The sequence below is a fragment of the Pan paniscus genome, chromosome 19 (assembly GCF_029289425.2).
Source record: "Pan paniscus chromosome 19, NHGRI_mPanPan1-v2.0_pri, whole genome shotgun sequence".
Classification (NCBI taxonomy): Eukaryota; Metazoa; Chordata; class Mammalia; order Primates; family Hominidae; genus Pan; species Pan paniscus.
Window position 1 is genome coordinate 80,292,202 of NC_073268.2, and position 26,957 is coordinate 80,319,158.

Consider the following 26,957-nt stretch of genomic DNA (forward strand, 5'->3'; position numbering starts at 1 on the left):
CCATCTCAAAAAAAATAGAAAAAAAAAGAAGTCCTCACGTAGAAACCCCAAGGGAAAAAAATTTAATTACATACCAAATTTTTCAGTCCTGGTAACAGCAACTAATCTGAAACTGTCAATTTTGCTCTTCATATTTAGTTAGGAATTTCTTGCAGGGGACAGTAGAGGAGTAGACAGGAGAGTCAAGTAGAAAGTGGAAAAATACTCTAGTTAAATTAAAATTACCTACAAACAACTGTATTTATGACATAATTGCTACCTACACTGGCCAGATGTTGCCAAACTTTAGGCTAGAAAAGAAGTACTATGAAATACACCCCGAGTTGAGATATCTGGCTTGATTGACTTCTGCCAGCCAGGACCCCCATTGTTTGAAGTTGATTTGAGGATCACACACTTCTCTACCGGCCCAGGCCACCATACCACCTTCCTCTCTCCAATTAGCTGGATAATCCTTTAAGTCCATGCGGCTCCACACAACGCAGATCAACCAGTAGGGACTGTTTACTGCTTCTGGGATGTGTAATTTTTGAGATGAAAAGGACCGAAGAGATTACCTTACCCAACCCTCTCATTTCACAGGAAAAGAAATCAAGGCTCAGAGAGGTGAAGTGACTTGCCCAGGGCACCACAGACAGTTAACCATAGACACAGGACTGGAACCAAGGTCTCCGCCTCCCCGTCTAGCCCTTTTGCCCACTATGCCACACTATAATTTCACTACTTTAAATCACGGTTCACTGAGAGCCAAAGCCTAAATTACTTCAGGCCTGAAGCTCCCCCTTTGAATCCTGCTGGGGTAGATGAAGATCAGCACTCCACTTTGATATGAGGGTTGGATCTTTTGGATGAGACCAAAATGTAATTTTTAGAGTCTCTACAGAAACCCAATATACCAAATGGCACTGCAAATTATACCGGGAGGGGTCTTTAAAAAATGTTCAGCATGAAAATTCCTGAGATCTCACTGTACATCTAAGTGGGTGGGAATGGGAATAACACAACAAAAGGTCAAAGGTCTCAGCTTTAACCACCATAAAAAAATTCCTACAATATACACTTATCAAACCAGTCTTTTTAAAAAAAGTTTGTTTTTATTTTTTACACTGACATATAAAAATTATATATACTTACGGTGTACAACATGATGTTCTGACGTATGTATACATTGTGGAATGGCTACATCAAGCTAATTAACATATCCATTACCTTACATACTTATCATTTTTTTGTGGTGAGAACATTTCAAATCTACTCTCTTAGCCATTTTCAAGTATATAATATGTTGTTATTAACTATAGTCACCATGTTATATAATAGATGTCCTGAACAGCCCAGTTCTAATGGTTTTAAAAAATGTCCTTTGATGAAGACGATGATAATGTAGCCACTGCCAATTCCTTTGATGAAGCCAACATTCTTTTAATGTCAGTGCCAAGGAAACGCGCATTACTGATCAGCACAGGACAACTCCTTTGAACTGTAAGGCCCATTTTAATGACCAAGCATAAACTGATGGGCCCCACACAGTAAGCTATGGCTGCTTCACTTGGTAGCAATAAGATGCTCACACAAAAGAAAGCCTATTCTGATACTGACTTTTTCATGTCAATATTACATCAGATTTCTGTAATTTCAGCATAGGTTTTCTATTATCTAGGCTTCTCTGAGAAGCGATCTTTATGCATCCTCACATGTTTGAATAGAGATTGGAAAGCACAAGAAACTGCTGGGAAGACTGTGCTGGCACAACCAAACCTTCCGAGTTGAGGCTCGAAAACAGGACTCAGAAAAAGGGGCAAAGCATGAGGAACCGGCCAAGAGCGAACAATGTTGCTTTCTCCAGCTTATCAAGTGGTCGGCAGGAAACAGAAGCAGGAAAGAATTACCAGCCAGAAGATAGCAAACCTATGGGCTCAAAGAGGAGGCCTTTCCAGACATCAAAGGAAGAACTCCCTCCTGAAAAGGGAAAAATGGCTGTCCCAGGCAGGAATGGACAAGGGACCATATTATAAAATATTTTTTAAAAGTTTGTTTTTATTTTTTACATTGACATATAAAATTTATATATACTTACGGTATACAACATGATGTTCTGATATATGTACACATTGTGGAAGGGCTATAATGATCCTATAAAGGATATTCTCTGCTGTCATTCTCAGTTTTCCCAGGAATCTCTCTTTCTAAAGTCACTACCCTGGTCAGGCTTCCGCCTAGCCTGGAGGTCATCCAATCTTTTCTTTTTTTTTGAGACAGAGTTTCACTCTTGTTGTCTAAGCTGGAGTGCAATGGCGCAATCTCGGCTCACGGCAACCTCCACCTCCTGGGTTCAAGCGATTCTCCTGCCTCAGCCTCCCGAGTAGCTGGGATTACAGGCACATGCCACCATGCCCAGCTAATTTTTTGTATTTTTAGTAGAAACGAGGTTTCACCATGTTAGCCAGGCTGGTCTCAAACTCCTGACTTTAGGTGATCCATCCACCTCAGTCTCCCAAAGTGCTGGGATTACAGGCATGAGCCATCGCGCCCGGCCAGGTCATCCAATCTTATTGCCATCTTCTCTAGGTCCCAGAAGTGGACCTGGGCATCTGGATTGTGGAGCAAGGTGGCTAAGCTTCCACATTTGTTTTTTCTTTTAAAAACTGAAGAATAGCAACATCTCTCTAAACACTAAGAAAGCAAAACAAATATTGAGAATTTCAAAAGTAAGAGTTATACAAATATTAAGGGAGACTATTTAATTTAAAAAAAATTGGTGGCAGCCAAAGAAATCATCAGGAAGTAAACCAAACTCAAAAACCTGATAATCCACTGCTCCTCATCTCTTACCTCCATTGCTCCTCATCTCTTACCCTCATGGGCAGACAGCAATAATGTAACAACTGGTGCTAGGAGACAATCAGGAATAATTAAGGAAGAGTTAAAATATGTTTGGCTCGTGGTGTTCAAGAAGGAAGCAGTGGCCGGGAGCAGTGGCTCATGCCTGTAATCCCAGCACTTTGGGATGCCAAGGTGGGCAGATCACTTGAGGTCAGGAGTTCAAGACCAGCCTAGCCAACGTGGTGAAACCCCATCTCTATTAAATACTCAAAAATTAGCCAGACCTGGTGGCACATGCTTGTAATCCCAGCTCCTCGAGTGGGTGAGGCAGGAGAATCACTTGAACCCAGGAGGTGGACAGCGCAGTGAGCTGAGATTGCACCATTGCACTCCAGCTTGGGCGACAGAGCGAGACTCTGTCTCAAAAAAAAAAAAAAAGAAGAAGAAGAAGGAAGCAGAGTATAACTGCTGAGCAGATTGTCAGTAAACATTACTACATTTTAAGTTATGGGATTGTATTTCCATCATTTGGAAACTCACCTATGATGCTGCGGCTAAACGATTCAATAGATACTTGTTAAGTTCAGTGTAGTTCCTGAGCAGTATAATGTGGTTGTTAAAAAGGTAGATTCTGGAGCCAGACCACCTCAGGCAATCACTTACCTCTCTGTGCCTTCAGTTTCTCATCCATAAAATGGGGATAATGCTAATTAACTTAAAAAAGTTGTTGGGAAAAGCTTCTGCACAGCTGAACACATGGAGGTTCCTGATGGGTGGGGCATACCCCAAGGGCATGAGATCTCCATGCCCCTTCCCGCATGCCTTGCCCTATGCGTCTCTTCATCTGTATCCTTTATCATAAACCAGTAAATGCAAAAGTCACCAACTCTAGTCTAATTGGAGTGGGCTACACACAGACTCTGAGGCCTGGTGTGAGGCTCACACTGTCTGCTCTGGTAGACAAGAGATCATCAATGCTGGAGACCACAAACTTGGGTGTGCTCTGGAGGTAGAGGCTTAATCTAGCTGAAAGAAACCTCTGGGAATGGATATCAGAAGATGGGGCCTTAATATATTTCCACTGTGACTAGCAGGCTTTTTTCCCAAGAAGGTGATCCAAAGGATGATCTAAACAAAAGCTGTATTTTAAATATTTTAACAGTTACTGGTTAGTTGGTTCCCTGGCTATCTAGTTACCAGCGCGGCATCATGCAGTGACCTATATGTTTAAGCTGTTAAATGTGCTACCCCCACCAATAATGAGATAGACTTTCATGAAAACTGTGCAGCTGTGTGGATGTTTGTTTTTATGTTCCCTTAACCACTGCATATTGCCATTGAATGAGATGGATCAGTGGATATTTTAGGATGAGGTTAAAAACATTTTATTAAATTCAACCATGATTCACATTACTTTTGCTATCCTAGACCATTACAAATTATGAATAAAACAAGTATACATAATTAGTGGCTCCAAGTATTCGCAGAGTTAAACATTTCCAGCTATGGCCAAATCTCCCTGGTATCTAACACTTTATTTTTCCAGAGCATTTTGCCCTTTACGTAAATCTTTTTTTTTTTTTGAGACGGAGTCTCGCTCTGTCGCCCAGGCTGGAGTGCAGCGGCGTGATCCCGGCTCACTGCAACCTCTGCCTCCCAGGTTCCAGCAATTTTACCGCCTCAGCCTCTGGAGTAGCTGGGATTATAGGCACGAGCCACCATGCCGCCAGGCAATTTTTTTGTTTTGTTTTGTTTTGGAGACAGAGTCTCACTCTGTCGCCCAGGGTGGAGTGCAGTGGCGTGATCTCGGCCCACTGCAACCTTCGCCTCCTGGGTTCAAGCAATTCTCTGCCTCAGCCTCCCGAGTAGCTGGGATTACAGGCACCCACAACCATGCCCGGCTAATTTTTGTATTTTCAGTAGAGATGGGGGTTTCACCATCTTGGCCAGGCTGGTCTTGAACTCCTGACCTTGTGATCCACCCACCTCGGCCTCCCAAAGTGCTGGGATTACAGGTGTGAACCACCGTGCCTGGTGACCTTTACCTAAATCTATGCCACAAAGTCCTCTGTGTCCCTAGAATAATTCCATGGGCTTTTAAAGACTGTAATAAGAAGGTAAATGCTAAAAAAAAAAAAAAAAAAAAGCTTTTGCAAGGAGTGTTGAGTCAACATAAGTAAAGCTCTTAGAATGGGCCTAATATACAGTAAGCATCATGTAAGTGTCAGTTACTATTATTCATTAAGAACTGTATGAGACACTAGGATCTAATCACAACAAATGAGATCTGGTTTCCTGCTTTCATGGAGCTTACAGTCCAATAGGAGACCCCAGTAATCAATAATGACACAAACATAAAATGACAAATTGTAGTAAGTGCCATGAAAGGGACATACTGGAAACTGCGACAGCATAACAGAAGAAGAGCATCTGGTCTTGTGATGGTGGGGGAAGCACAGTGTTAAAAATGATGTTTGAGTTAAGATCTATAGGAAAGGGAGAAGGAAAGAAGAATTTCCTGGGCAGAGGGAATAGCCTATGCAAAATTCTGAGACTGCAGAGAATGTGTTGTGTTTGAGGACCCGGTGGACCAGTGTAGCTGGACAGAGAAGGCAGAGGGGATATGGGACACGGTGAGGTTGGGGGAGAAGTCCCAGAATGGAGTGGGCCACAAGAGTCAGAATCTTTTTTTTACGTGTCTTATTTGTTATCTATGCAGCTGAAGGAAAGAACAGGAAGGTTGCTGTTCACATCGTTGTAAAGCCACCTGGAAGAAAAAAAAGCACTCTCCCTAAGGTGAGGCGTGTAATACACCAACCACAATCTGTTCACACTCTCGGTGAGTCTCCTCCAGTGTTTTAATTTATACTAACATTCGACTGATGTTGCCTAGCTGGTTTACAGCTGAATATTAGCAGAACACATCAGAACTTCGTAGGAGAGTGTAGTAAATATGGCTGTTTTTGTGATGAAATGTGGCCTTCAGAACAAACCCCAAGGCAGGTTTTCTTGCTTCCTAAGACTCCTCATTTGAGGGGGAGCCATTTCTCTGACTAGCCATCATGCATGGAATCAGAAAGCTCCCTCTGAAGGGCTGAGGAGTTAAACCTGCACCTTCCCGTCTTTTTAATCTTCCAGGTGCCCCATCTCCACAGTACCTGCAGTCAGTGCCAGGACTATTTTCATTACAAGAGGCAGAAATCTTGGGGATACTAAACTTACAGGACAAGGTAAGTCATTGGCTCATGGTCTCACATTACTCAAGTAGGCTGGCAAGGACTTCAGGATTTGCCAATCTCTTCCAGGCACTCCCTGCCTCATACCTCTTCCTGTTGGCTGACTCTTCTATTTCAACTCCTGTGTGCTAGTTCACTTACTCCAACCCTGCCCCTAGGCTGGACTCTTATCCTACATATATGCAGAAAGAAGGGTCCTGTTACACACAAGGCAATGCCGCCCCAAGGCCTGTAAAACTCCTGGCTTCAAGAGGTTTGCCGTCTAGCAGGAGAGTCGTGTAATGCAGAAAAAAAGACGGCAAGTTCCATGGCCGAACTTCCCGAAAGCTGACTTGGCAGCATATCCAGGTCCTGCCCAGAGCAGTTCCAAGAGTCTGGTCCCACCCTACCCTGCTCAGCTGTCTTCTCACTCCTTGCCCTAGCCTGTGTCCATATAGCTTCAAAACCTGTTATTTTATCCTCTCAAAACTCTTTGGTTTAAAAACAAAACCAAAGTTCCTCAGGTATCCTCATGAGTGTGGAACATATAGATGCTTTTGGGGTGAATGAAGCTGACAGAAGATGAGGTGGGCACACAGATGCATGGTCTGGTTTGAGCTCTGGGCAAGTCATTAGATTTCTCCAGGCATGGGTTTCCAAGAAAGTAAGAAGCCTGAGGTGGATGGTGGCTGCAGCTCTGAAGCATGATGATCCATGACTTACCTGACCCTCATCTCTCCTCAGGCTTTGCTGCAGCTTCTTCTAGCCCCAACCAATCAAAACATGCCCAAAATCCGCATAACAATTTGAGAGAGTTTAGAAGTCCTGATGCCTTTGAACATAGTCATTTCCAATCCTGGTCTTGCAACATCTAAGTGTCTCCGCTTATCTCAAAATATTGCAACATTAGAAATTAGTAATAATCTGACTCACTTTAAGGTTCAGGATGGGGAAACGAAATACCATGAAAATCAACTAATGTTACATGGGACCAGGTGGCTGATTCCCAGGCACACCTACCTACTATAGACTCTAAAAGCAACCATCTCCTAAACTGAAAGGGTGATACCTTTTCTTCTGCCAACCACAAATCAGATAAGTGATTGAACTTTTACCAGGCACCGAAAGCCCCAGAGATTTCCAAGCACTGAACCATCAAGATCAAGATAACTTAGGGTCCGTTTTACAAGCAACTGTGGCTTGGTTCCCAGTTAGTCGAGCACCAAAACTACAGATAAACTTGTTCTTAATCTCCACATATAAAGGAAACCGTTTTCTTCTTTGCAAAACCAGCTCATGGCAAGTGGAAAACGAACCCTAACAGAATTCTAGAATAAGGTCACTGGATTGCTCATAATGAGGTAGTACCTTTAAAGGTCAGAGATTCCCCAAATTTGTTCTTAGAACTTTCTTACCGCATTTGAATTTATCGGGAGATGTTACAAGTACTCCTACAATGGAAAAAAAATGTAATCTTATTTAATGTAAAAAAAAACACACACACACACACACACACAAACACACCCATTTGTGTATTTGGGTGCACAGCCATCACAAAAATCAAAGAATGGCTGGTTCTGACCCCTCTGAGTTGTGGGGGTTTTCTGAGGTTTCCCTGACAGGATTTAATGTCTTACCATGTTATCCTTAAAAATCAACAACGTGGCCGGGCGCGGTGGCTCATGCCTGTAATCCCAGCACTTTGGGAGGCCGAGGCGGGCGGATCACAAGGTCCGGAGATTGAGACCATCCTGGCTAACACGGTGAAACCCCGTCTTTACTAAAAATACAAAAAAAAAAAAAAAAAAAAAAAAAAGCCAGGTGTGGTGGCGTGTGCCTGTAGTCCCTGCTACTTGGGAGGCTGAGGCAGGAGAATGGTGTGAATCCGGGAGGCAGAGCTTGCAGTGAGCAGAGATCGTGCCACTGCCCTCACTCCAGCCTCAACGACAGAGTGAGATTCCATCTCAAAAAATAAATAAATAATAAAAAAAATTTTAAAAATCAACAATGTGGCCAGGCGCAGTGGCTCATGCCTGTAACCCCAGCACTTTGGGAGGCCAAAGCAGGTGGATCACTTGAGGCCAGGAGTTTGAGACTCACCTGGGCAACATGGCGAAACCCCGTCTCTACTAAAAATACAAAAATTAGCTGGGCGTATTGGCACATGGCTGTAATCCCAGCTACTCGGGAGGCTGAAGCACGAAAATCACTTGAACCCGGGAGGCGGAGGTTGCAGTAAGCCCAAATCACACCACTGCACTCCAGTGTGGGCGACATAGTGAGACTCTATCTCAAAAAAAAAAAAAAAAAAAAAAAAGAAAGAAAGAAAGAAAAAGAAAAAGAAAAGAAAAAAGAAATAGAAAGTAAAGAAAAATCAACAATGTTCACACTCAGTCCCTCATATTTGCTCAGGATTTTCAGACATACCTGAGGACTAGCAACACCAGTCCTCCAGAAGATTAGACAAGAAACAAACAGGAGCACCAACCTGTACATTACCCCAACACTAAGTGACGTGGTGCTATTTGGAGTGCAGGAAGGGATCTAGTCTATGAGAGTACAGTGGTCAGGGAAGGCCCTAGGCCCTATACAAGACAGGTGAGCGAGAGCCGATGAAACCACACCACGGTGTGTGGCAACTTACGAGGCCTCCATCTCCCTTGCTCTGCTCTATGTTTCTCCCCTACAACCCCTGCAGAATTTTATCACCTTATCACATTCTATATAATGTATTTACCATGCTATTGTCTATCCCAACCAACTAGGCAGAAGTTCCATGAGGGCGGGGGTCTTTGTTTTGTTCATGTTTCCCAAGCATCTCAAACAGTGCTTGGCATAAAATATGTACTCAAAAAGTTGATAAATAAATGGATGAACAGATGAAATTCACTACATTCAAGAGCTAGGAAGCTGGGAGGCTCAAAGCAAAGCAGCCCTCCCATCTTCTACCTCCCTGTATGAGGCTGCACCAGAAAAAGAGGCGGCTGGGGGACTAATCGCTTTCACCTAAATGGTGATCCTAATTTGGGAAGACATTTGGAAACAGGCCCACCAAAGAGATTTTCTGGTTCCATTGCTTTGTTTTACAGATGAGGAAGCAGAGGGGGAAATAACTCATTTGCCCAAAGTTGCACAGCTAGCTAGTACAGAACCTCTGGACTCTCATTTGCTGAAAGAATGCATATAATTTCATCATATGGGGCAAACACACATATAGAAACAAGATACTGGCCCTATGATTACATTTAAAGACAGCTAAAATGATTTTACATTGAAAAACAGCTAAATGCCTATCTGCTCAAGGAGTGCAGAACTGGTCTGCCACTTGGGATTTCCTTTAAGCATTAAGTTAAATTAGGAAACAGCCCTGGTGCTGGAGTCCACACAGCGCTTTCAGGCCAGGTGCCAAGCCCCATTCCAAGGTTGTATTCAAAGAGCGGGCTCCCAATTCTACTGACATTTGTCAACCTGGTTTCCAGCAGAGCTTTGCATTTGGTCCAGCCCACTCAATGTGATGCTTGAAAGCAAGTGTCCTCCTGTTTCTAAACCAGCTAATAAAGATCCTCTGAGAAACAACTGAGATGGGTCCGGGGGCTGAGACAACTGACTGGTCCTCTCCTGTGTTCTACAGTTGGGCTTGTCAACTCGGCACCTGCTATAAAAACCCTTCGAGGGAACTCTGCCTGACTCAGGCAATGAGGCTAATAGCCAGCTCTCACATGAAAAGGGGGAAGGGAGTGTCACAGCCTGCACCCTCCCACCATTTGCTTCCAAAACATACGTTCCCACCCTGATAGGAAAGTTCCTGTTGGTTCACAAGCTTCTTCTTGTGCTTTAACTAACTCACTCCTTCTACAAATCCCTTCTCCTCACTCGCAATGGGTATTTCATTTTTGTTATAGAAGGTTCTTTTAAAACCATGAAGATGATTTTACCCATCAGGATACTGTGAAGGAACCTGGAAAACAATATTGTTTTGATTTCTTAAGCCTCTTAATATATGGAAAAGGCAATAAACAAATATATAAATAAATAAACAAGCATAAGTCGGGTAACTTTAAATAAACATTTAAACATCTTACAATTCAGTAACTAAATATGTTTTAATATAAGGCCTATTAGTTAAAGCTGATAAAAGCAATTTCAACAGTTTGTATTCAAAGGAAAAAATCCATTAAATTACCTGCTCTTTAAAAGTTGAATGATATAGTACAGTAGAGAAAATGTAATACTAGGTTCCTTTTTTTCTAGGTTTTTTTTTTTTTTTTTTTTTTTTTTTGAGATTGAGTTTCACTCTTGTTCCCCAGGCTGGAGTGCAGTGGTGGGATCTTGGCTCACTGCAACCTCTGCCTCCTGGGTTCAAGCAATTCTCCTGCCTCAGCCTCCCAAGCAGCTGGGATTATAGGCACGCGCCACCACGCCTGGCTAATTTTTGTCATTTTTTAGTAGAGACGGGGTTTCACCATGTTGGCCAGGCTGATCTCCAACTCCTGACCTCAGATGATCTGCCCGTCTCAGCCTCCCAAAGTGCTGGGATTACAGGCGTGAGCCACCGCGCCTAGAACTAGAAATAAAGTTAGAACTTTATTTCTAGTTCTAACACTAACTAGCGGACTCTATCAATCCTAACCTCTCTGTAAAATGAGCCAAATGCTGTGTCTAGTCTGGTCCCGTGCTCTGTGACGTGACTGGGAATTTGGAGATGCATTTGTTCTTTCCAGGATTAAGGTACAAAAATTACTTGAAGGCCTCATCCTGGCTGCACATCAGAGTCACTTGGGCCTTAAAACATTTTTTGCTGGTTTATTTGGTAGAGATGGGGGTCTTTCATTGTTGCCCAGTCTGGTCTCAAACTCCTGACTTCAAGTGATCCTCTTGTCTTGGCCTCCCAAAGTGCTGGGATTACAGGTGTAAGCCACTGAGCCTGGCCTTAAACATTTTTTTTTAAAAAAAGAAAAGATGCTGGCCCCCACTCCCAGAGATTCCAATTTCATTCACATAGGATGGGGCCCCAGCACAGCATTTTTAAAAAGCTCCCCAGGTGACTGAGTCATGGCTGGGAAGCACCGCCTCAAGTAACACATTCCTAGCCACAGTTGTGGCCCCCTGTACAGGTGATTCTCTCACTCCTAGTGGCCCCTCAGGAGTCATGGGCCATTTGCTTTAAGAGAAGAGAGATCTGATTTACCTTGGTCAACAAACTTCTCTGACTCAACTGGAGATCAATGACGATGTCAGGTTCTAGGGATGTGACAGCACTGGTTGTTCAGAGAATGTACAGAAAAATTCGGTTTCCATGACAGACACTCCTGCAGCCCAGACAAACAATTATTCCTTCATCTGACAGAGAGGGGGGAAATAATCCACTGGAGAATGGGATGGTTTTGAATTATAATTATAAATTAGTCTACTAACAAAGGAAGTCATGTTTAATACATGAGAGGACAACTCTGGGCCAAGGTTCATTTTTTTAACAGTGAAACATCATGCTGAGTGAAAAATGAAACTGACATGAAATAATCACAAACCGTTTACCTCATGGAGTTTGGCAATGGAAAAATTAATCTCATTACTGATAAGAAGAGCCCACCAAAAGAACACTACACACTATGGGTCACGTCCACCCAAGCAAATATCCTGAAAGCTCCTCTAGTTCTGTAGAAAGACACACAACTGGTGCAATCCCATTAAAGAATATAAAATATAGCTGAAGCAATACCTCCCACCCCCATCCACAACCCACTTGCTTGATGATATAATACAGCCCCTTTATTGGTCTTAATGAGTCTCAAAGAAGAATCCAATAAATATTTGCTGAGTGCCCCCTACAGTGGGTATAACCAGCATGCCACGTTAAATGCCACAGAGGATGCAACCATCAGCAAGCCAGGGTCCCTGCCTTCTCGGATGAACCAGCAAGGGAAGTGAGACACACTCCCAGGGGCACCTTCCTGCCCCCCTTGCTCCTTCCTTCCCTCATTAGTCTCTTCTGAGAGCTACCTAAGCTAACTTGAATCCCTCCATTGTGGTTTAAGAGCCAGAGTCACAGCCACTGTCTCTCTCCTGTCATCACAGACCTGCTCCCTGGTGCCAGAACTGCTTGGCAGGTGGCGTCTCTGCAAAGGCAAACACCCAGAACCAGCACGGTAATGCAAGAGTTCTATCTTTTCAGGACTTCTTGGTGAAGGCTGTGACTGAGCTAGAGAAGAGCGGCTTGGGTTAAAGGCCTCTAAGGAAAGAACTTTCAGTTTTGTTCTTTCAGACATATGACTAGGCGAGATGTTACTGAAAACATGCACCTGCTTGGATATTATTAGACTCCAAGCAAAGAAATTAGCTTAAACTGTGAATTAGGCTTAGCAGGCAATTTTTTGTTGTTGTTGTTGAGACGGAGTCTCTGTTGCCCAGGCTGGAGTGCAATGGCAGGATCTCAGCTCACTGCAACCTCCGCCTCCCAGGTTCAAGCGATTCTTCTGCCTCAGCCTCACGAGTAGCTGGGATTACAGGTGCCCACCACGATGCCTGGCTAATTTTTGTATTTTTGTAGAGATGGGGTTTCACCATGTTGGCCAGGCTGGTCTTGAACTCCTGACCTTATGATCCGCCCGCCTCAGCTTCCTGAAGTGCTGGAATTACAGGCGTGAGCCACCGTGCCCAGCCGAGCAGGCTTTTAATCCCTACTCTCTCCATGATTGCTGGATTTGACTCTACAGTTGAAAATGGCCAATTTCCTTGATGGAGACTCTCAGGTGAAGGCAGCATTCCCATCTCAAAATGGCATCTTCGCACAACTGCAACAAAGGGTAGAAGGCCATGATTCTTAACGGAGGAAAAATAACATTATCTGGGTATTTTCCTGAAGCTTACAAGAAAGCCTACTGGCCTAGACCTTCTCTAGATCCTTCTCTCATGGCCACATAGTTTGGTCAGCTCCTCAGGGTATGACTGAGGGTAGCCAGACTGGTTTGTCCCAACATACGCACCAGAAAATAAGCACTGCAGGGGCTGCTCTTCAAAGGGAGGTAGGAGGATCAAGTTTAAGGTTTGGTTCTGCCACTCACACATGACCTTGGACAGGTTACCAGCCCTTGCTGGTTGCCTTTTCCCATCTGTCTGCTCTGGAAGACAGAGCAGGGTAGTAATTTTTCTCAGCTTGGGAGAGGAGGGTAATGCCTGAGAGAGGGTGCCCCAAACACCACCCTCCTAGGTTCTGATGTGCTCATACTGTTACTGAGGGATGTGCGCCATATTTCTTATGTGCAGCTGGAGGGGGAAAGAATTGAGACTCATTGGACTACATGGCCGAGAGCCCATCAAGCAGTCTAATGCACTCTGATTCCAGTTATCTTGGGAGGCTACACATCTATTCATACATGCTTCTAGGGCTCAGAATATTTCTGGAACTCTTTGGAAATTCCCTTCAAAGAATATACTTTTGAATCCCCTAAATGGTAAAAATCCTGCTCACTTTAGGATGGATTTCATTTTAATAAATAGCTGAAAACCAAATCCAAGTGTCCTCAATAAATTGTGTGATCAAACTGGGTAATAACAATTTTGATCAAAAGTGTAGTGTGAATCATGTAAAAGTCCTATTAAGCAAAGACTGGAAGGAATTGGAGAATGTTTTAACTTGTATAAGGATAACTGGCTTAAGAGTAAATATTTGTTTTCAAAGGTTCGTTTTTGTTTTAAAGTTGAATTATTAAATGGGTTAGATAAGTTGTTAAATTTAACTGGAAATTTTTTTAAGACTGATTTCAATAACCCGTAAATTCACGCCAAAGGGTGATTATTTTGAAAGGGACATTTTTTTTGGAAGAATAAATTTGCAGGAAAAGCAAAACAAAACAAAAAATAAAACACCACAGATATCACATTTTATTTTAAATTTTTTGTTCCCTTTTTTTTTTTTCCAGGTAGATAATCCCAGCAAAAGGTAGTACTTTATTATCAAGTGGTACTTAAATATTCCTAGGAAAAACAGCCACATGTTTTAAGAACTGCAGCCTCCAAAAGGGACAATCAATGTATCAACTCTGATTTATGAAGTCTTAAGGCAAAAGTTTTAAATGGCCTCACAACCGACCATACAAAGAATCTTATCTGTAGGAGGCGGGCCACCCTCAAAACCAGAGAATTATCCCGAGGTATTTCAGGGTGCTCATGGGTGCCACATCTCCTAGAAAGTTGATCTGAAACCACTGCAAACCAAAGGACCCCACAAATGAGTCATTTAACAAATCCAAATAAAACATTTTCTCAATAGCTTTTAGGTACAAAGGGTATCATCCAGAGACTGCCTTGGTTTATTTACATCTTCAAAATATAAACAAAATGTAAACATTCTATTTTCATCCAACTTTTAAAGTCTACGCTCCTAAAAGAAAGTGGCCACTGATAAAAGAAAATAGCATACTTTAAACCGCCTATCATAAAAACAATTTAAGGTTAGTTTTGTTTTTAAAACACTCAACATTGCTTAGGGGCTGGGGGAGAGGGCTGTAAAATACTACATACAATCAGCAAATTTCAATTCTAGGAATCTATCTCCAGGAAATAACTAAGCACTTAAAACTCATTCAAGAGTTTAGCAACAAGAAAGTTCATTACATTGTTATAATTTTTATAATGAAAATAAAAACATATCTGTGTAGTGAAAAAAATAAAAACAGCCTCAATATCTAAATGATTGAGTGGTCAAATTATGGTACATCCATTCCATTCAGAGAAATACTACGCAGCCAATTAAGAATAATGTTGCAGAATTAAGCTGATTGACATAGATCTATATGTTCCAGTGTGGGGAAGAAAAGTATTACCTGTAAATATGTGCACAGAAAAAGCATCTGAAAGAACATATGTCAAGATATTAGATTAGTTATTAGAGAAATGCAAATCAAAGCTATAATGAGTTACCACTCCACATCCACCAGGATGGCTAAGATTAAAAAGATAGGTAATAACGAGTATCAGTGAGGGTATAAGAGACACTGTAACCCTCCTTCCTACATTGCAGGTGGGAATGTAAAATAGTGCAGCTGCCTTGGAAAACAGTCAGACAGTTCCTCGAAAGGTTAAACAAAGAGTTATCATATGACCCAACAATCTCTTTCCTAGATATATGCCCAAGAAGAGTGAAAATAAATGTCCACGCAAAAATTTGTACACAAATGTTCATGGCAGAATTATTAATAGCCCCAAAGCAGAAACAATCCAAATGTCCCTCAATGGATGGATGATATGGTTTGGCTCTGTGTCCCCACCCAAATCTCATCTTGTAGCTCCCACTATTCCCATGTGCTGTTGGAGGGACCCCGTGGGAGACAACTGAATCATGGGGATGGGTCTTTCCCGTGCTGTTCTTGTGGTAGTGAATAAGTCTCACGAGATTTGATGGTATTAAAAATGGGAAGCTCCCTGCACAAGCTCTCTCTTTACCTGCTGCCATCAACGTAAGATGTGACTTGCTCCTCCTTACCTTTTTTCATGATTGTGAGGCCTCCCCAGCCACGTGGAACTGTAAGTCCATTAAACCTATTTCTTTTGTAAATTGCCCAGTCTCGGGTATGTCTTTATCAGCAGCATGAAAATGGACTAATACAATAGATAAATAAAATGTGGTATATTCATATAATGGAATATTATTCAGCAATAAAAAGGAACAAAGTACTGACACATGCTATTATACAACATGGATGAACCTTGAGAACATGATGCTAAGTTAAAGAGGCCAGTTACAAAAGACCACATAATGTATGATTCCATTTATATAAGAGGTCCAGAATAGGCAAATTTATAGACAGAAAGTAGATTTGTGGTTGCCAAGGACTAGGAGGTTTGGGGGGAAACGGTGTGTAACAGCTAATAGGTATGAAGTTTATTTCTGGGATGATGAAAATGTTCTAAAATGGACTGTGGTGATGACTGCAGAATTCTGTCAATATACTAAAACCCACCGAATTGTACACTTTAAATGGGTGAATTGTGATGATAGGTGAATTATATCTCAATAAAATTGTTTAAAATCTTCATAGAGGTAATGTTTGGAAAATAAGATAATAGAAGGCTTGTTTTTTATTTTTTAATTTAGGCTTATCTATCCTTTCTAACTTTTCTACAATGAATATGATTACTTTGAGATAATGCCTCAAAAAAAAATATCTTCCCCTGTTATCATACAGAAAGCACCAAACACAAAATAATTGAAAAAATGAAAATACCCCTTTCTTTATGATCCCTATGGCCACAGCAAGATGACTGGCAGGCAAAGCTCGGCTTATTACCACATCAACCCTGATCAGTTATAACCCCAGTCCTCAACCCACGGCTGGGCACAGAAGCACAATGTTTTTTGTTTTTTGTTTTTCTTTTTGAGACAGAGTCTCGCTCTGTTGCCAAGGCTGCAGTGCAGTGATGTGATCTCAGCTCACTGCAACCTCTACCTCCCAGGTTCAAGCGATTCTCCTGCCTCGGCCTCCCGAGTAGCTGGGATTACAGGTGCATGCCACCTTGCCCAGCTAATTTTTGTATTTTTAGTACAGACGGAGTTTTGCCATGTTGGCCAGGCTGCTCTCGAACGCCTGACCTCAAGTGATTCACCCGCCTTGGCCTTCTAAAGTGCTGGGATTACAGGCGCAAGCCACCAAGCCCGGCTGAGAAGCTCAATGTTTTTTACATGGATGATGGTTTACTAAGGTGCTACTAAAGTGACAAATGTGATGGTGTACTCAGAACATTTCCTACCGGGTTACAGAAGATGTTCTGTGGGGAAAAAGTGAACAAAAATAGATAACATCGTATTTTTATACTGTTGTATTTGCTGTATGTTTGTACATGAGCAAAGATTATAAGATATTGATAGAAAGACTGTCTAAAACCAGCTGTGTTGCTCTAAGGCAGGGAAGTTTGAAACCAAACATGGGATATAGGTAAAGATAGAAAGGAAAAAAAAAAACTGCTTCTGGGAAATATTTCCAACCAGTAGTTTATTATTCACAAACTGTGATTCACCAGTCCTATTTTTTAAGCCAGCATCACGCTCTAATCATATTCCTAGGTTACAAGCCCAGAGTTATTTGTGCATAATAAAAACTGAATCCATTAAGATGTTACATTAGGCTTTTCTTCCCTATGTCATCTCTTTAGGGAGAACATTTGATTATAAAACCTACAAAATATTGAACCTACATATTACTTTGGATCCCGAAACCAAAGAGGTTTCCTATGAAAATGAAACAGTTATCCAAGGATTCTTTCACCTGAAAAACGGAGTCCAAATCTGGGGCAGGCAAATAATGAAACCCTCGGACCTATGCAAGTGACACTATTCCATCCAGACATGAAGAAACTTTAATGCGGCTCACTAGATTTATGTTCGGAAATATGGGCTATTGTTGAACTCTCTCTCGAATAACTCTCAAATACATTTTTCTCCTGTGCTCTGAGAAGCTACATTACTGCAGAAGGCTGAGTAGGCAGGCAGGCAAGTTAATGAAACAATACACATGTGCACAACTACAGTTTAATTTCATGATCAGCAGCCCTGATAACAAACTCAATGAAACATTCTACTTATGGCCTCAGTATAAACACTTGATATCGCCTATTAGGATAATTAATGCAGGTGATCACTGTCAGAATAAATGATAAGCAAAGACATTGCTAGTTAAGACTCATCTATCAGATTACAGTGTTTCTATACACACATGATCCTCGGTTCTCGGTGACTTTTTAAAAACCTCCCTCTAAAACCAAAATATTGGCTAAATGAAAGAAATCTGATATCTTATAGCTTTTTTAAAAAAAGGTACTTTGCCTCACATTGTACTGATCTCTTTGGTAATTGAGAGATGTGGCACCTAAACACCATAAAATGAGGACTGCTGACAGTGATGATGTAACCCTAACCAACTCTAGGAGCAAGATATAGGTCTAGGAAGAAAGGAAAAACTCACTGACTAAATAAGCACATTCTGGATTAACAAAAGACAGCCTCAAGTGCTTAATAATACCAATGTTATTGCGTTTTGGATCTGGTAGCCTAAAGTCTCAACTCATAATGAGTCAATGTCTGGCTCAATAAGACACACACTGAAAGAAAATCACAGTATTGCCTCCAATGCAATAGTTACTACATCAATCAAAAAGAAATATCAAAAACTATTTCTTGCAGAGGCATAGTATAACATTCAAAAAATGATGGCTTAGAGTAAAAAGCATCTTTGGAGCATAAAGAGAATTTACATTTATTATCTATTAAGCACGTGTGAAGGTGGTGCCTTCTTTCACATGTTAGCTGTCCCCATTTCACCTATCAGGAAGGAGTCTCTAAGAAGTAAAATCATGGCCGGGTGCGGTGGCTCATGCCTGTAATCCCAGCATTTTGGAAGGCCAAGGTGGGTGGATCACTTGAGGTCAGGAGTTCGAGACCAACCTGGCCAACATGGTGAAACCACGTCTCTACTAAAAATACAAAAATTAGCCGGGTGTGGTGGTGGGCACCTGTAATCCCAGCTACTTGGGAGGCTGAGGCAGGAGAATCGCTTGAACCCGGGAGGCGGAGGTTGCAGTGAGCTGAGACCACACCATTGCACTCCAGCCTGGGCAACAAGAGTGAAGAAACTCCATATCAAAAAAAAAAAAAAAAAAAAAAAAGAAGTAGTAGTAGTAGTAAAAGAATATGCCTAGGGCACAGCTAGCAAGTGACCAGTTAGAACTCAGGTTTGTCTGATTTTATACCCACTGCGTTCTGCACATCACTGTTGCCTGGTTTAACTGCAAACTTTGCTATGAGTTTCATTTACAATTTTAAAATAATAATTCTTACTATGTTTGGGGGTAAAAACTCTTGGGAGAAAATTCTAGGAGTGAAATTCTGACCTTTCTTTTTTTTTTTTTTTTTTTTTTTTTTTTTTGAGACAGAGTCTTGCTCTGTCACCCAGGCTGGAGCACAGTGACTCCATCTCTGCAACCTCTGCCTCCCGGGTTCGGGTGATTCTCCTGCCTCAGCCTCCCCAGTAGCTGGGATTACAGGCCTGCGCTACCACACCCGGCTAATTTTTTTTTTTTTTTTGTATTTTTAGTAGAGACAAGGTTTCACCATGTTGGCCAGGCTGGTCTCAAACTCCTGACCTCAAGTGATCCACCCACCTCAGCCTCCCAAAGTGCTGGGATTACAGGCATGAGCCACCGGGCCCGGCCTGACCTTTCACCTAAATATAGTTACGCTAAACTATAACCTTTTGATAAGGGTCTGGAATATTTTATCATGAACTCTGAGAAGTTTGGATTTCTAAATACAAATTGGAAATATTTACACGAACTGAAACTATAGTTCCAACTACAGCTAAATCGTTATTTTTGGCTCTTTAGCCTAAGTTATTCAATAACCAAACACTAGAATCCAGTGACAAAGTAGCAAAAGGAAAGATGTGGCAAAGGAAACCATTATACACCTATCCCTTGACGTTATGAAATGATCGAATTCATGTCAAACATTTGGTCATTCTGCTTATACCCTCGTTTGTGAACAGATGCCAGGCAGTAGTTACCAATCCAAGGTGAGGTGCTCAAGTTCAAAACCTGACCTTAGTTGTAAAAGTGGGGTTTTTATTTGAAAGAAAAACTTAACTTCCACAAGTTCCATTATAGAGTCTACAAATTTTCCTTTATTTAAAAAAAAAAAACCCTGAATTTGAAAAAGGCAACCTTATTTATTTACTTCTCCTGTTTCCAAATTCTTGTTACTCCAAGAGTACAGACAGTTATTTACCTAAAATGCAAAACCTCCAAAGAGTTCACGCGGTGGCTGGCACTCAGGCACACACATGTTAGTGCTCTACTGGGACACCTGGTACATGATATCCCTATTAAAGAGTACACAGTACCTTTAAAGAGGTCATTAAACAGAACACGGACAAATTTGCCACGCTCACATCCTGAACAATACATTTTGTGAAAAACATTCGCTAATTTAGGTTCTTCCAACCAGAAGAAAAAAAAAAGCCAAGTCTCCCACAAAGTGCCCCCAAATCCACAGCTGAGTGAAGGTCATAAAGAGTTAAATGAATGTAAACCAGGCCCTATCATTCGTCTCCTCCAGAAAAAGATGAAAAGACATTTCTGATGGCCCCAGGTGCTCTCCCACGAGGAGACAGTCTTTCATTTGAGGTTCTGAAGCGGCCTCACCTCGAACCCATGCGGGATCTTCCAAGAGTGCAATTCCCACAGCTCCACTTGCTCAAGGAAGTCTCGGTGCACAGAAGGAAGCCTGCAGCCTCCCAGTACCAAGAAACCGGCAGGGCAAGTGGCAGAAGCCAGCTCTCGGGTGAGAGTCCTTACTCCCTGTTGCATTCGTTCCCCAAAGTTTTCGAATTTTTAAAAAGTTCAAACAAGGATTCGAAGCGCAGGACAGACCCTTCCCCTGGATCCCAACGCCCTTTCGGCTCCTCCGCGGCCCCCGCCAGGCAGCGCCGGCGCCCGCCCGCAAGGAGGAGGGTCCCGCAGGTGGGCGGCCTCCTCAGGCCGGGGCCTTCTGGGACCCCCAAGTGCCGTCCAGGACGCCACGAAGTTGCGCCCGAGCCCGTGGGGTCCGGGGAGCCGCTGCCCGTGACAGCCGCGCTGGCTTGGGAGGCTCTTCGGGCGGCCGACGCCTCGGTGGGGCCGCGACTCCCGTCAGGGAAGCCCTCCCGGCCCGGTGCCGCCTCCTACGCCCGGCCCGAGCCTCCCACGGCTGGGCGCACGGGGCATCTGGCCGCCGCCGTCGCGCTCCCAGCTCGGACTCCAGCCCCGGCGGCGCGACGCTGCCCCGGCCCCGACCCGGCCGTCGCGAGCTGTCCTCCACCCCACGCTCCCCGGTCACTCACCCCGAGGCCGGGCAGCAGCAGCGTCAGCAGCAGCAGCAGCCGCCGGGCCGGCATGGCGAGGACTCGGCCCTGGCTCCGGGGGCGGTACGGACAGAGGACGGGGCGGGGGCGCCGCGACGACAGCGAGGCGGTGACCGAGCCTCAGCGGACGCAGAACTGACTAGGCAGCGGCGGCACCCCCATTCCCGGCCCTATAAGCGCTGGGTGCCGCGGCTTCTTCCGGTCGGGGCGGAGTTGGGGGCGGGGACGGGGCGGGGCCAACCTAGGGGCGTGTTCGGGGCGGAGATGGGGGCGGGCCGAGGGCGTGCCCCGGGCGGGGATGTGGGAGGGGCTGGCTCGGGGCGGGGCCGAAGGCGGTGCTGGCATCTGGCTGGCTTCGCTCATGAGGCGTCGGCGGCTGTAAAGGACCAGGCCTCGGCGTCCAGCGTCTGGGGGCGCTGGGGGATCGAGGCGCGAAGCTTGTCTGTGGCTGGGAAAGACTGGCAATGCCCCACCAGGCGGTCCCATTAACCCTGCCGAGGGACCTGCCGCGTCAGACTTCATCGGGGAAAAGGGCGGGACACGGGCGGTCCCGGGTGCCTAGAAGCCTCCTTTTCGTCTTTCCGCCGTGGTGGAATCATCAGCAAGGTTTACCGAGGCGACCTCCGGAGCGAAGGTTTCAGCAGCTACCGGAGGCTTCCAGCAAACACGGCGCAGCTGCCCCGCGCGGCAGTCGCAGTGTTCACAGCCCTAGGGTTCTCCAGCTGTGCCTCGTCTTCTCAGGGGCCCCTTTCTTCCTTTTCCTTGCCCTCAGGAATTCCCCTCAAGTCATATCCACCAGCCATCACTTCCGCTTGGAATGAACCACGGCCAAGTCACTCACCAAAAATTATAAGGAGGAAACCATTTCGGCCACTTGTGTCACGTGCGTTGATGTGACACGTGTGGATGTGAAGTTTGAGATGGTCTGCGTCACAACTCGTTGGAGGGAGTGGGTGGGTTGAGGCCTCCTGCAAGGTCTATGTGAGGGTGTGGAGTACTAATTAGAGTTAAAGAGCTCGGCAGCTGTTTGGTCACTGGCACTGGCCTCCACTGAGAGGGACATGGGGAGGGAGGACACGTCTTTTGCAAGGAAAGACAGTAAACTGAGATTTGGAGCCCAGGGAAAGGTATCTAACTTATCCTAGGAGAAAAAGAAAACGGCTATGAAATTCTCTAATTTTTCCTGACTTGCTTATATGAGAGCCTAAGATTTTTCAGGTTTGAAGGAAAAGAATAAGCAATCCTAGACAAAACAACAAAGTAGTAGTGGGGGACTGGCCAAATGTCCAGTCTGTGTGCATTGTGGTCAATCTTATCCAACTAAAACAGACCAAAATGACAGTAAGCCCAAATCCTGCAAATAGAGCTCCCCATTCCTAACCCCCTAGGCCTGGATTACAGTGAAGGGACTAAGTCCTACCGCATGCTGGAGACTCCAACACATCTCTGTAAGAGTGGGAAGAATCTTGGCAACTGTGAAAACAGTAGAGACATTTTGAAAAGTGTTACCTGAATGTCTAAATGCAAACAGAGGTTTGGGATTGGCAGAGAGATGTACTGAGAGGCCCAGCACTCCTGAGCAGTATAGCCGGGCATCCAGGGAGGCCTACAGCCCTGAAACTGGGAGGAGCTCTTTATTTCTTGACCTTTTACCTTTTCTTTTTAGAGATGAGGTCTCACTGTGTTGCCCAGGCTGCTCTCAAACTCCTGGGCTCAAGAGATCCTCCCCAGTAGCTGGGACTTCAGGTGTGCCCCACGACACCTGGCTTGGGAGGACTTCTTTAATGATTACCTGTCCAGTTTGCCAGCTGACAACAACATCTGTTAGACCCTGTATACTTGACTTAAACGAGAAGCTTGACTGAAAAATGTCACTTTCACATCCCCCGCTCTGGTGCTTTTTCTCAAACAGAGTAAGTCTAGGAGGGGAAAATTTGCTGTACTGGAACTCTGGCAGCCCTTTTACAATTCAAAATGTCACTGTGACCCTGTAACATCAGCAGATGAAACACAAAGGGAAATGCTGACCTCAATTTCACTCATAAATCAGTTTTAAAGATCTTAGAAAGAAAAAAAATCTGTTCCAAGAAGCCTGGACAGGTAGGTATTATTTATCTTACACTCAGTTGGACCAAATCCCCAGGGCTTAATTGCACTGTTACATGTTCTCTGAATTTCTTTTTTTTTTTTTTTTTTGAGACAGAGTTTCACTCTTTTGCCCAGGCTAGAGTGCAGTGGCACGACCGTGGCTCACTGCAACCTCTGCCTTTTCGGTTTCAAGCGATTCTCCTGCCTGAGACTCCCGAGTAGCTGGGATTACAGGTGCCCGCCACCACGCCTGGCTAATTTTTGTATTTTTAGTAGAGACGGGGTTTCACCATGTTGGCCAGGCTGGTCTCGAACTCCTGACCTCGTGATCTGCCCACCTCCGCCTCCTAAAGTGCTGGGATTACAGGCGTGAGCCACTGTGCCCGGCCCCATTCTCTGAATTTCTTATGCATCGTCCACATGCTTCATGCACTTCTTCACTTGATTGGCAATCCAGACAGATAAGCACTGGTTTTACTTATGGTGGCATTGACCATAATCTTGCTCTACAGTCAAGTACTTCTTTAGGCAGCTTTTTGCTTATGATAAAGTAAAAGCTGATAGCACTGATAAACACAAACAGAAATGGAATATTTTGTAGGGTGCCTTTGAAGTGGACCTGCCCATATAAAAGACCTGCAAATGGGCAGTAAATGACCTTTCTGCAAGTCACATTAAATAACATCCACTGAATAAAGCAAAGGTCATGGTCTTAGTGTAAAGATAAGGCCTCTTTTCCACCAGTGTAAGAAACATATATACATCAGATTCAACAAAGAAGTACAGCAGGATCTGACTATGGGGAGGTGGGAGAAAATCTTATTTTCACTTCCCTTTAAACCACTGGTTCCCAAACTTGGAGAGCTAAAAAAACAAAACAAAACAACAACAACAAAAAACAGATTTCCAGGCCAGGCATGGTGGCTCACGCCTGTAATCCCAGCACTTTGGGAGGACGAGGCAGGTGGATCACGAGGTCAGGAGTTCAAGACCAGCCTGAGCAACATGGTGAAACCCTGTCTCAACTAAAAATACAAAAATTAGCCGGGCGTGGTGGTGTGCGCCTGTAGTCCCAGCTACTTGGGAGGCTGAGGGAGAAAAATCGCTTGAACCCGGGAGGCAGAGGTTGCAGTGAGCCAAGACTGCGCCACTGCACTCCAGTCTGGGCAACAGAGTGAGACTCCATCTCAAAAAACAAACAAACAAAAAAGAAATTAAAAACATATTTCCAATAACTTCTTGTACCCCTTTCCCTGACCGATTCACAATGTCCAGGGGCAGAGCCCAGAGACCTGTGCGTTTTACAGTTTCCACCGTACACTGCAGGCAGTCAAGATCCAGGGCTCCAGCTCAATCATGATGTCCAGCCTTCATCCCTGCAACCATGAATCCCTTTTAGTTTAGCAAATGTCGCCCTCTAGTGGAATAAATTATGACCCCAAAAAAGGAGCTTGTGCCTGTCTCATTTGTGTTTAAAACCCTTCAAAATCTCATTTAAAAATGCTTGTGAGGTTGATTTGCAGATAGCTAGTGAAAGGATAGATACCTTTGAAGGCGGAGACTTGAAAGAAAAATCTAGTAAAACCAGAAAGAAAGGTCATGGTTGAAAACTCCAGTAACATTTCAAAGGAATAGTATCTTTATCAGAATAAATCAAGTCAGTTTTTTTGTTGTTGTTGTTTTTAGTGATATCACTGCTGCTCCTTCTTGAACTGAACCTACAGAGTGTGTGGAAGTAGTTATGGGATAAATATTAATACAACCATAAAGGGGCAAGGCGCTGTGACTTACACCTGTAATCCCGCACTTTGGGAGGCTGAGGTGGCGGGTATCTTCAGCCTAAGAGTTTGAAACCAGTCTGGGCAACATAGTGACACCTTGTCCCTACAAAAAAATAAAATAATTAGCCAGGTGCCATGGTGCACACCTGTAGTCCCAGCTACTCTGGAAGCTGAGGTGAGAGGATCGCTTGAGCCTGAGAGGTGGAGGCTGCAGTGAGCTGTGATAGCACCACTGCACTCCAGCCTGGGCAGCAGAGCGAGACCCTGTCTCAAAACAAACAAACAAACAAACACAAACAAAGAACAATGAAGTAAGAGTCTCTGATAGCAAGCTAAATTCTCATCTCCGTCCCCCCGTCACGTTTAAGGGACATTTTAAAAGTTGTTCTCACTGTGAACACTTTGGTTTTTAGGTAAATAGGACTTTGGCTTTTCCTGTTCTAGGATGACTGGATTTGAAAAGATTGTGACACTTGTTTAAGAACTTCCCTTTACCACAGAATCCCACTCACTACACACTTTCTTAGGTTGCAAAAGTGATTATTTCTTTTTTTTCACATTATACCATAAGGAGTAAAAAGTGATTATTTCTTATTATCTTTTTTATTGGCTGTTTGCTGTTTGGAAATGTGCAACTACATGCTTTATGGTATCATCTTGTCTTATCTTTACTCTAAGACCATGACCTTTGCCTGATGTAGTGGATGTTATTTAATTTTAAGAGACAAGGCCTCTGCCCCGCTACCTGGCACCTGTCACTCACCATCCCACTCCCAGGTTCTACCCTGTGGGGTAGCTTAGGCTAATCCTGACTGGTTATTTGTTCACTTGTCTCTGGGTGTTGTATTTCACACGCATTTGTGCCAAGTCTATACGCCGCCACAGAAAGTATCCATGTCCCCAGTTTATGTACATTAATATTCTCAAAGGGCCAAGGCAGCACCAAGATGGAAACGGCCATCTCTCAAAGTACCTCCACTTCCTCACTGGCCAGGCCGTCCTAATCCCCTGAGGTCTGGCTTAATTCCACAGAACTCTCTGGAAACTTCTCTCAAGCACTTCATAAACATTCTTCCTCTTGTAAAATCCCTTTGGACCTAATTCCTGGGTTTGTTTTTTTCCCCCCCGCCACCGGGCCTCTTTTCAATTCAGGTATATTAAGGGTTCTTTTCTCTTGAACTTTTCCTCCTTGGATATTACCATTTTCTGGCTTTCCTCCTGTGTCTCTGCTTTTTTTCCTCCTTCCAGATTCTGTGTGGTTTATTTGGGGGGCAGGGGGTGGGGGTAGGGACGGGGTTTGAGTCAGGGTCTGCGTCTATTGCCCAGGCTAGAGTGCAGTGGTGTGATCTAGGCTCACTGCAACCTCTGCCTCCCAGGCTGAAACCTCCAGGGGCATACCATCCTCTCTTCTCGGCCTCTGGAGTAGCTGGGACCACAGACAGGCACCACCACACCTAGCTAATTTTTTTATATTTTGTAGATGCCAGGCGAGTGGGTCTCACTTTGTTGCCCAGGCTGGTCTCAAACTCATGAGCTCAAGCAATCAGCCTGCCTAAGCCTCCCAGAGTGCTGGGATTTGGCCTGGTGCGGTGGCTCACGCCTGTAATCCCAGCACTTTGGGAGGCCAGGGAGGGCGGATCAGGAGGTCAGGAGTTCTAGACCAGCCTGGCCAATATGGTGAAACCCCATGTCTACTAAAAATACAAAAATTAGCCGGGAGTGGTGGCACATGCCTGTAGTCCCAGCTACTCGGGAGGCTGAGGCAGAAGAATCACTTGGACCCCAGAGGCAGAGATTGCAGTGAGCCAAGATCGTGCCAGTGCACTCCAGCCTGGGCGATAGAGCAAGACTCTGTCTCAAAAAAAAAAAAAAAAAAAAAAAGGTGTTGGAATTACAGGCATGAGCCCCTGTGGCCAGCCAGTACATTGCTTGAAGCTTAATATGTAGACCTTATCTATTCTCTCTTTCCTTTCTTCCTAGGAGGACTCATTTAACATATTTTATATACCAAATTTTATTTTATTTTATTATTTATTTTTGAGACAGAGTCTTTCTGTCGCCCAGGCTAGAGTGCAGTGGCGTCATCTTGGCTCACTGCAACCTCTGCCTCCTGGGTTCAAGCAATTCTCTGCCTCAGCTTCCCAGGTAGCTGGGATTACAGG

General features: G+C 44.1%; 1 protein-coding gene across 1 annotated transcript in view; it reads right to left on the reverse strand.

Moving 5' to 3' along the window:
- The window catches only part of ERN1 (endoplasmic reticulum to nucleus signaling 1), a 91,757-nt gene extending 70,041 nt beyond the window's left edge, over positions 1 to 21,716 (reverse strand). The window contains exon 1 of the mRNA XM_003811362.6: positions 20,906 to 21,716. Within this exon, the coding sequence (XP_003811410.1) occupies positions 20,906 to 20,959 (54 nt within the window). The 5' untranslated portion in view covers positions 20,960 to 21,716. The remainder of the gene's footprint in view (positions 1 to 20,905) is intronic.
- Between the last annotated feature and the right edge of the window lie 5,241 nt (positions 21,717 to 26,957).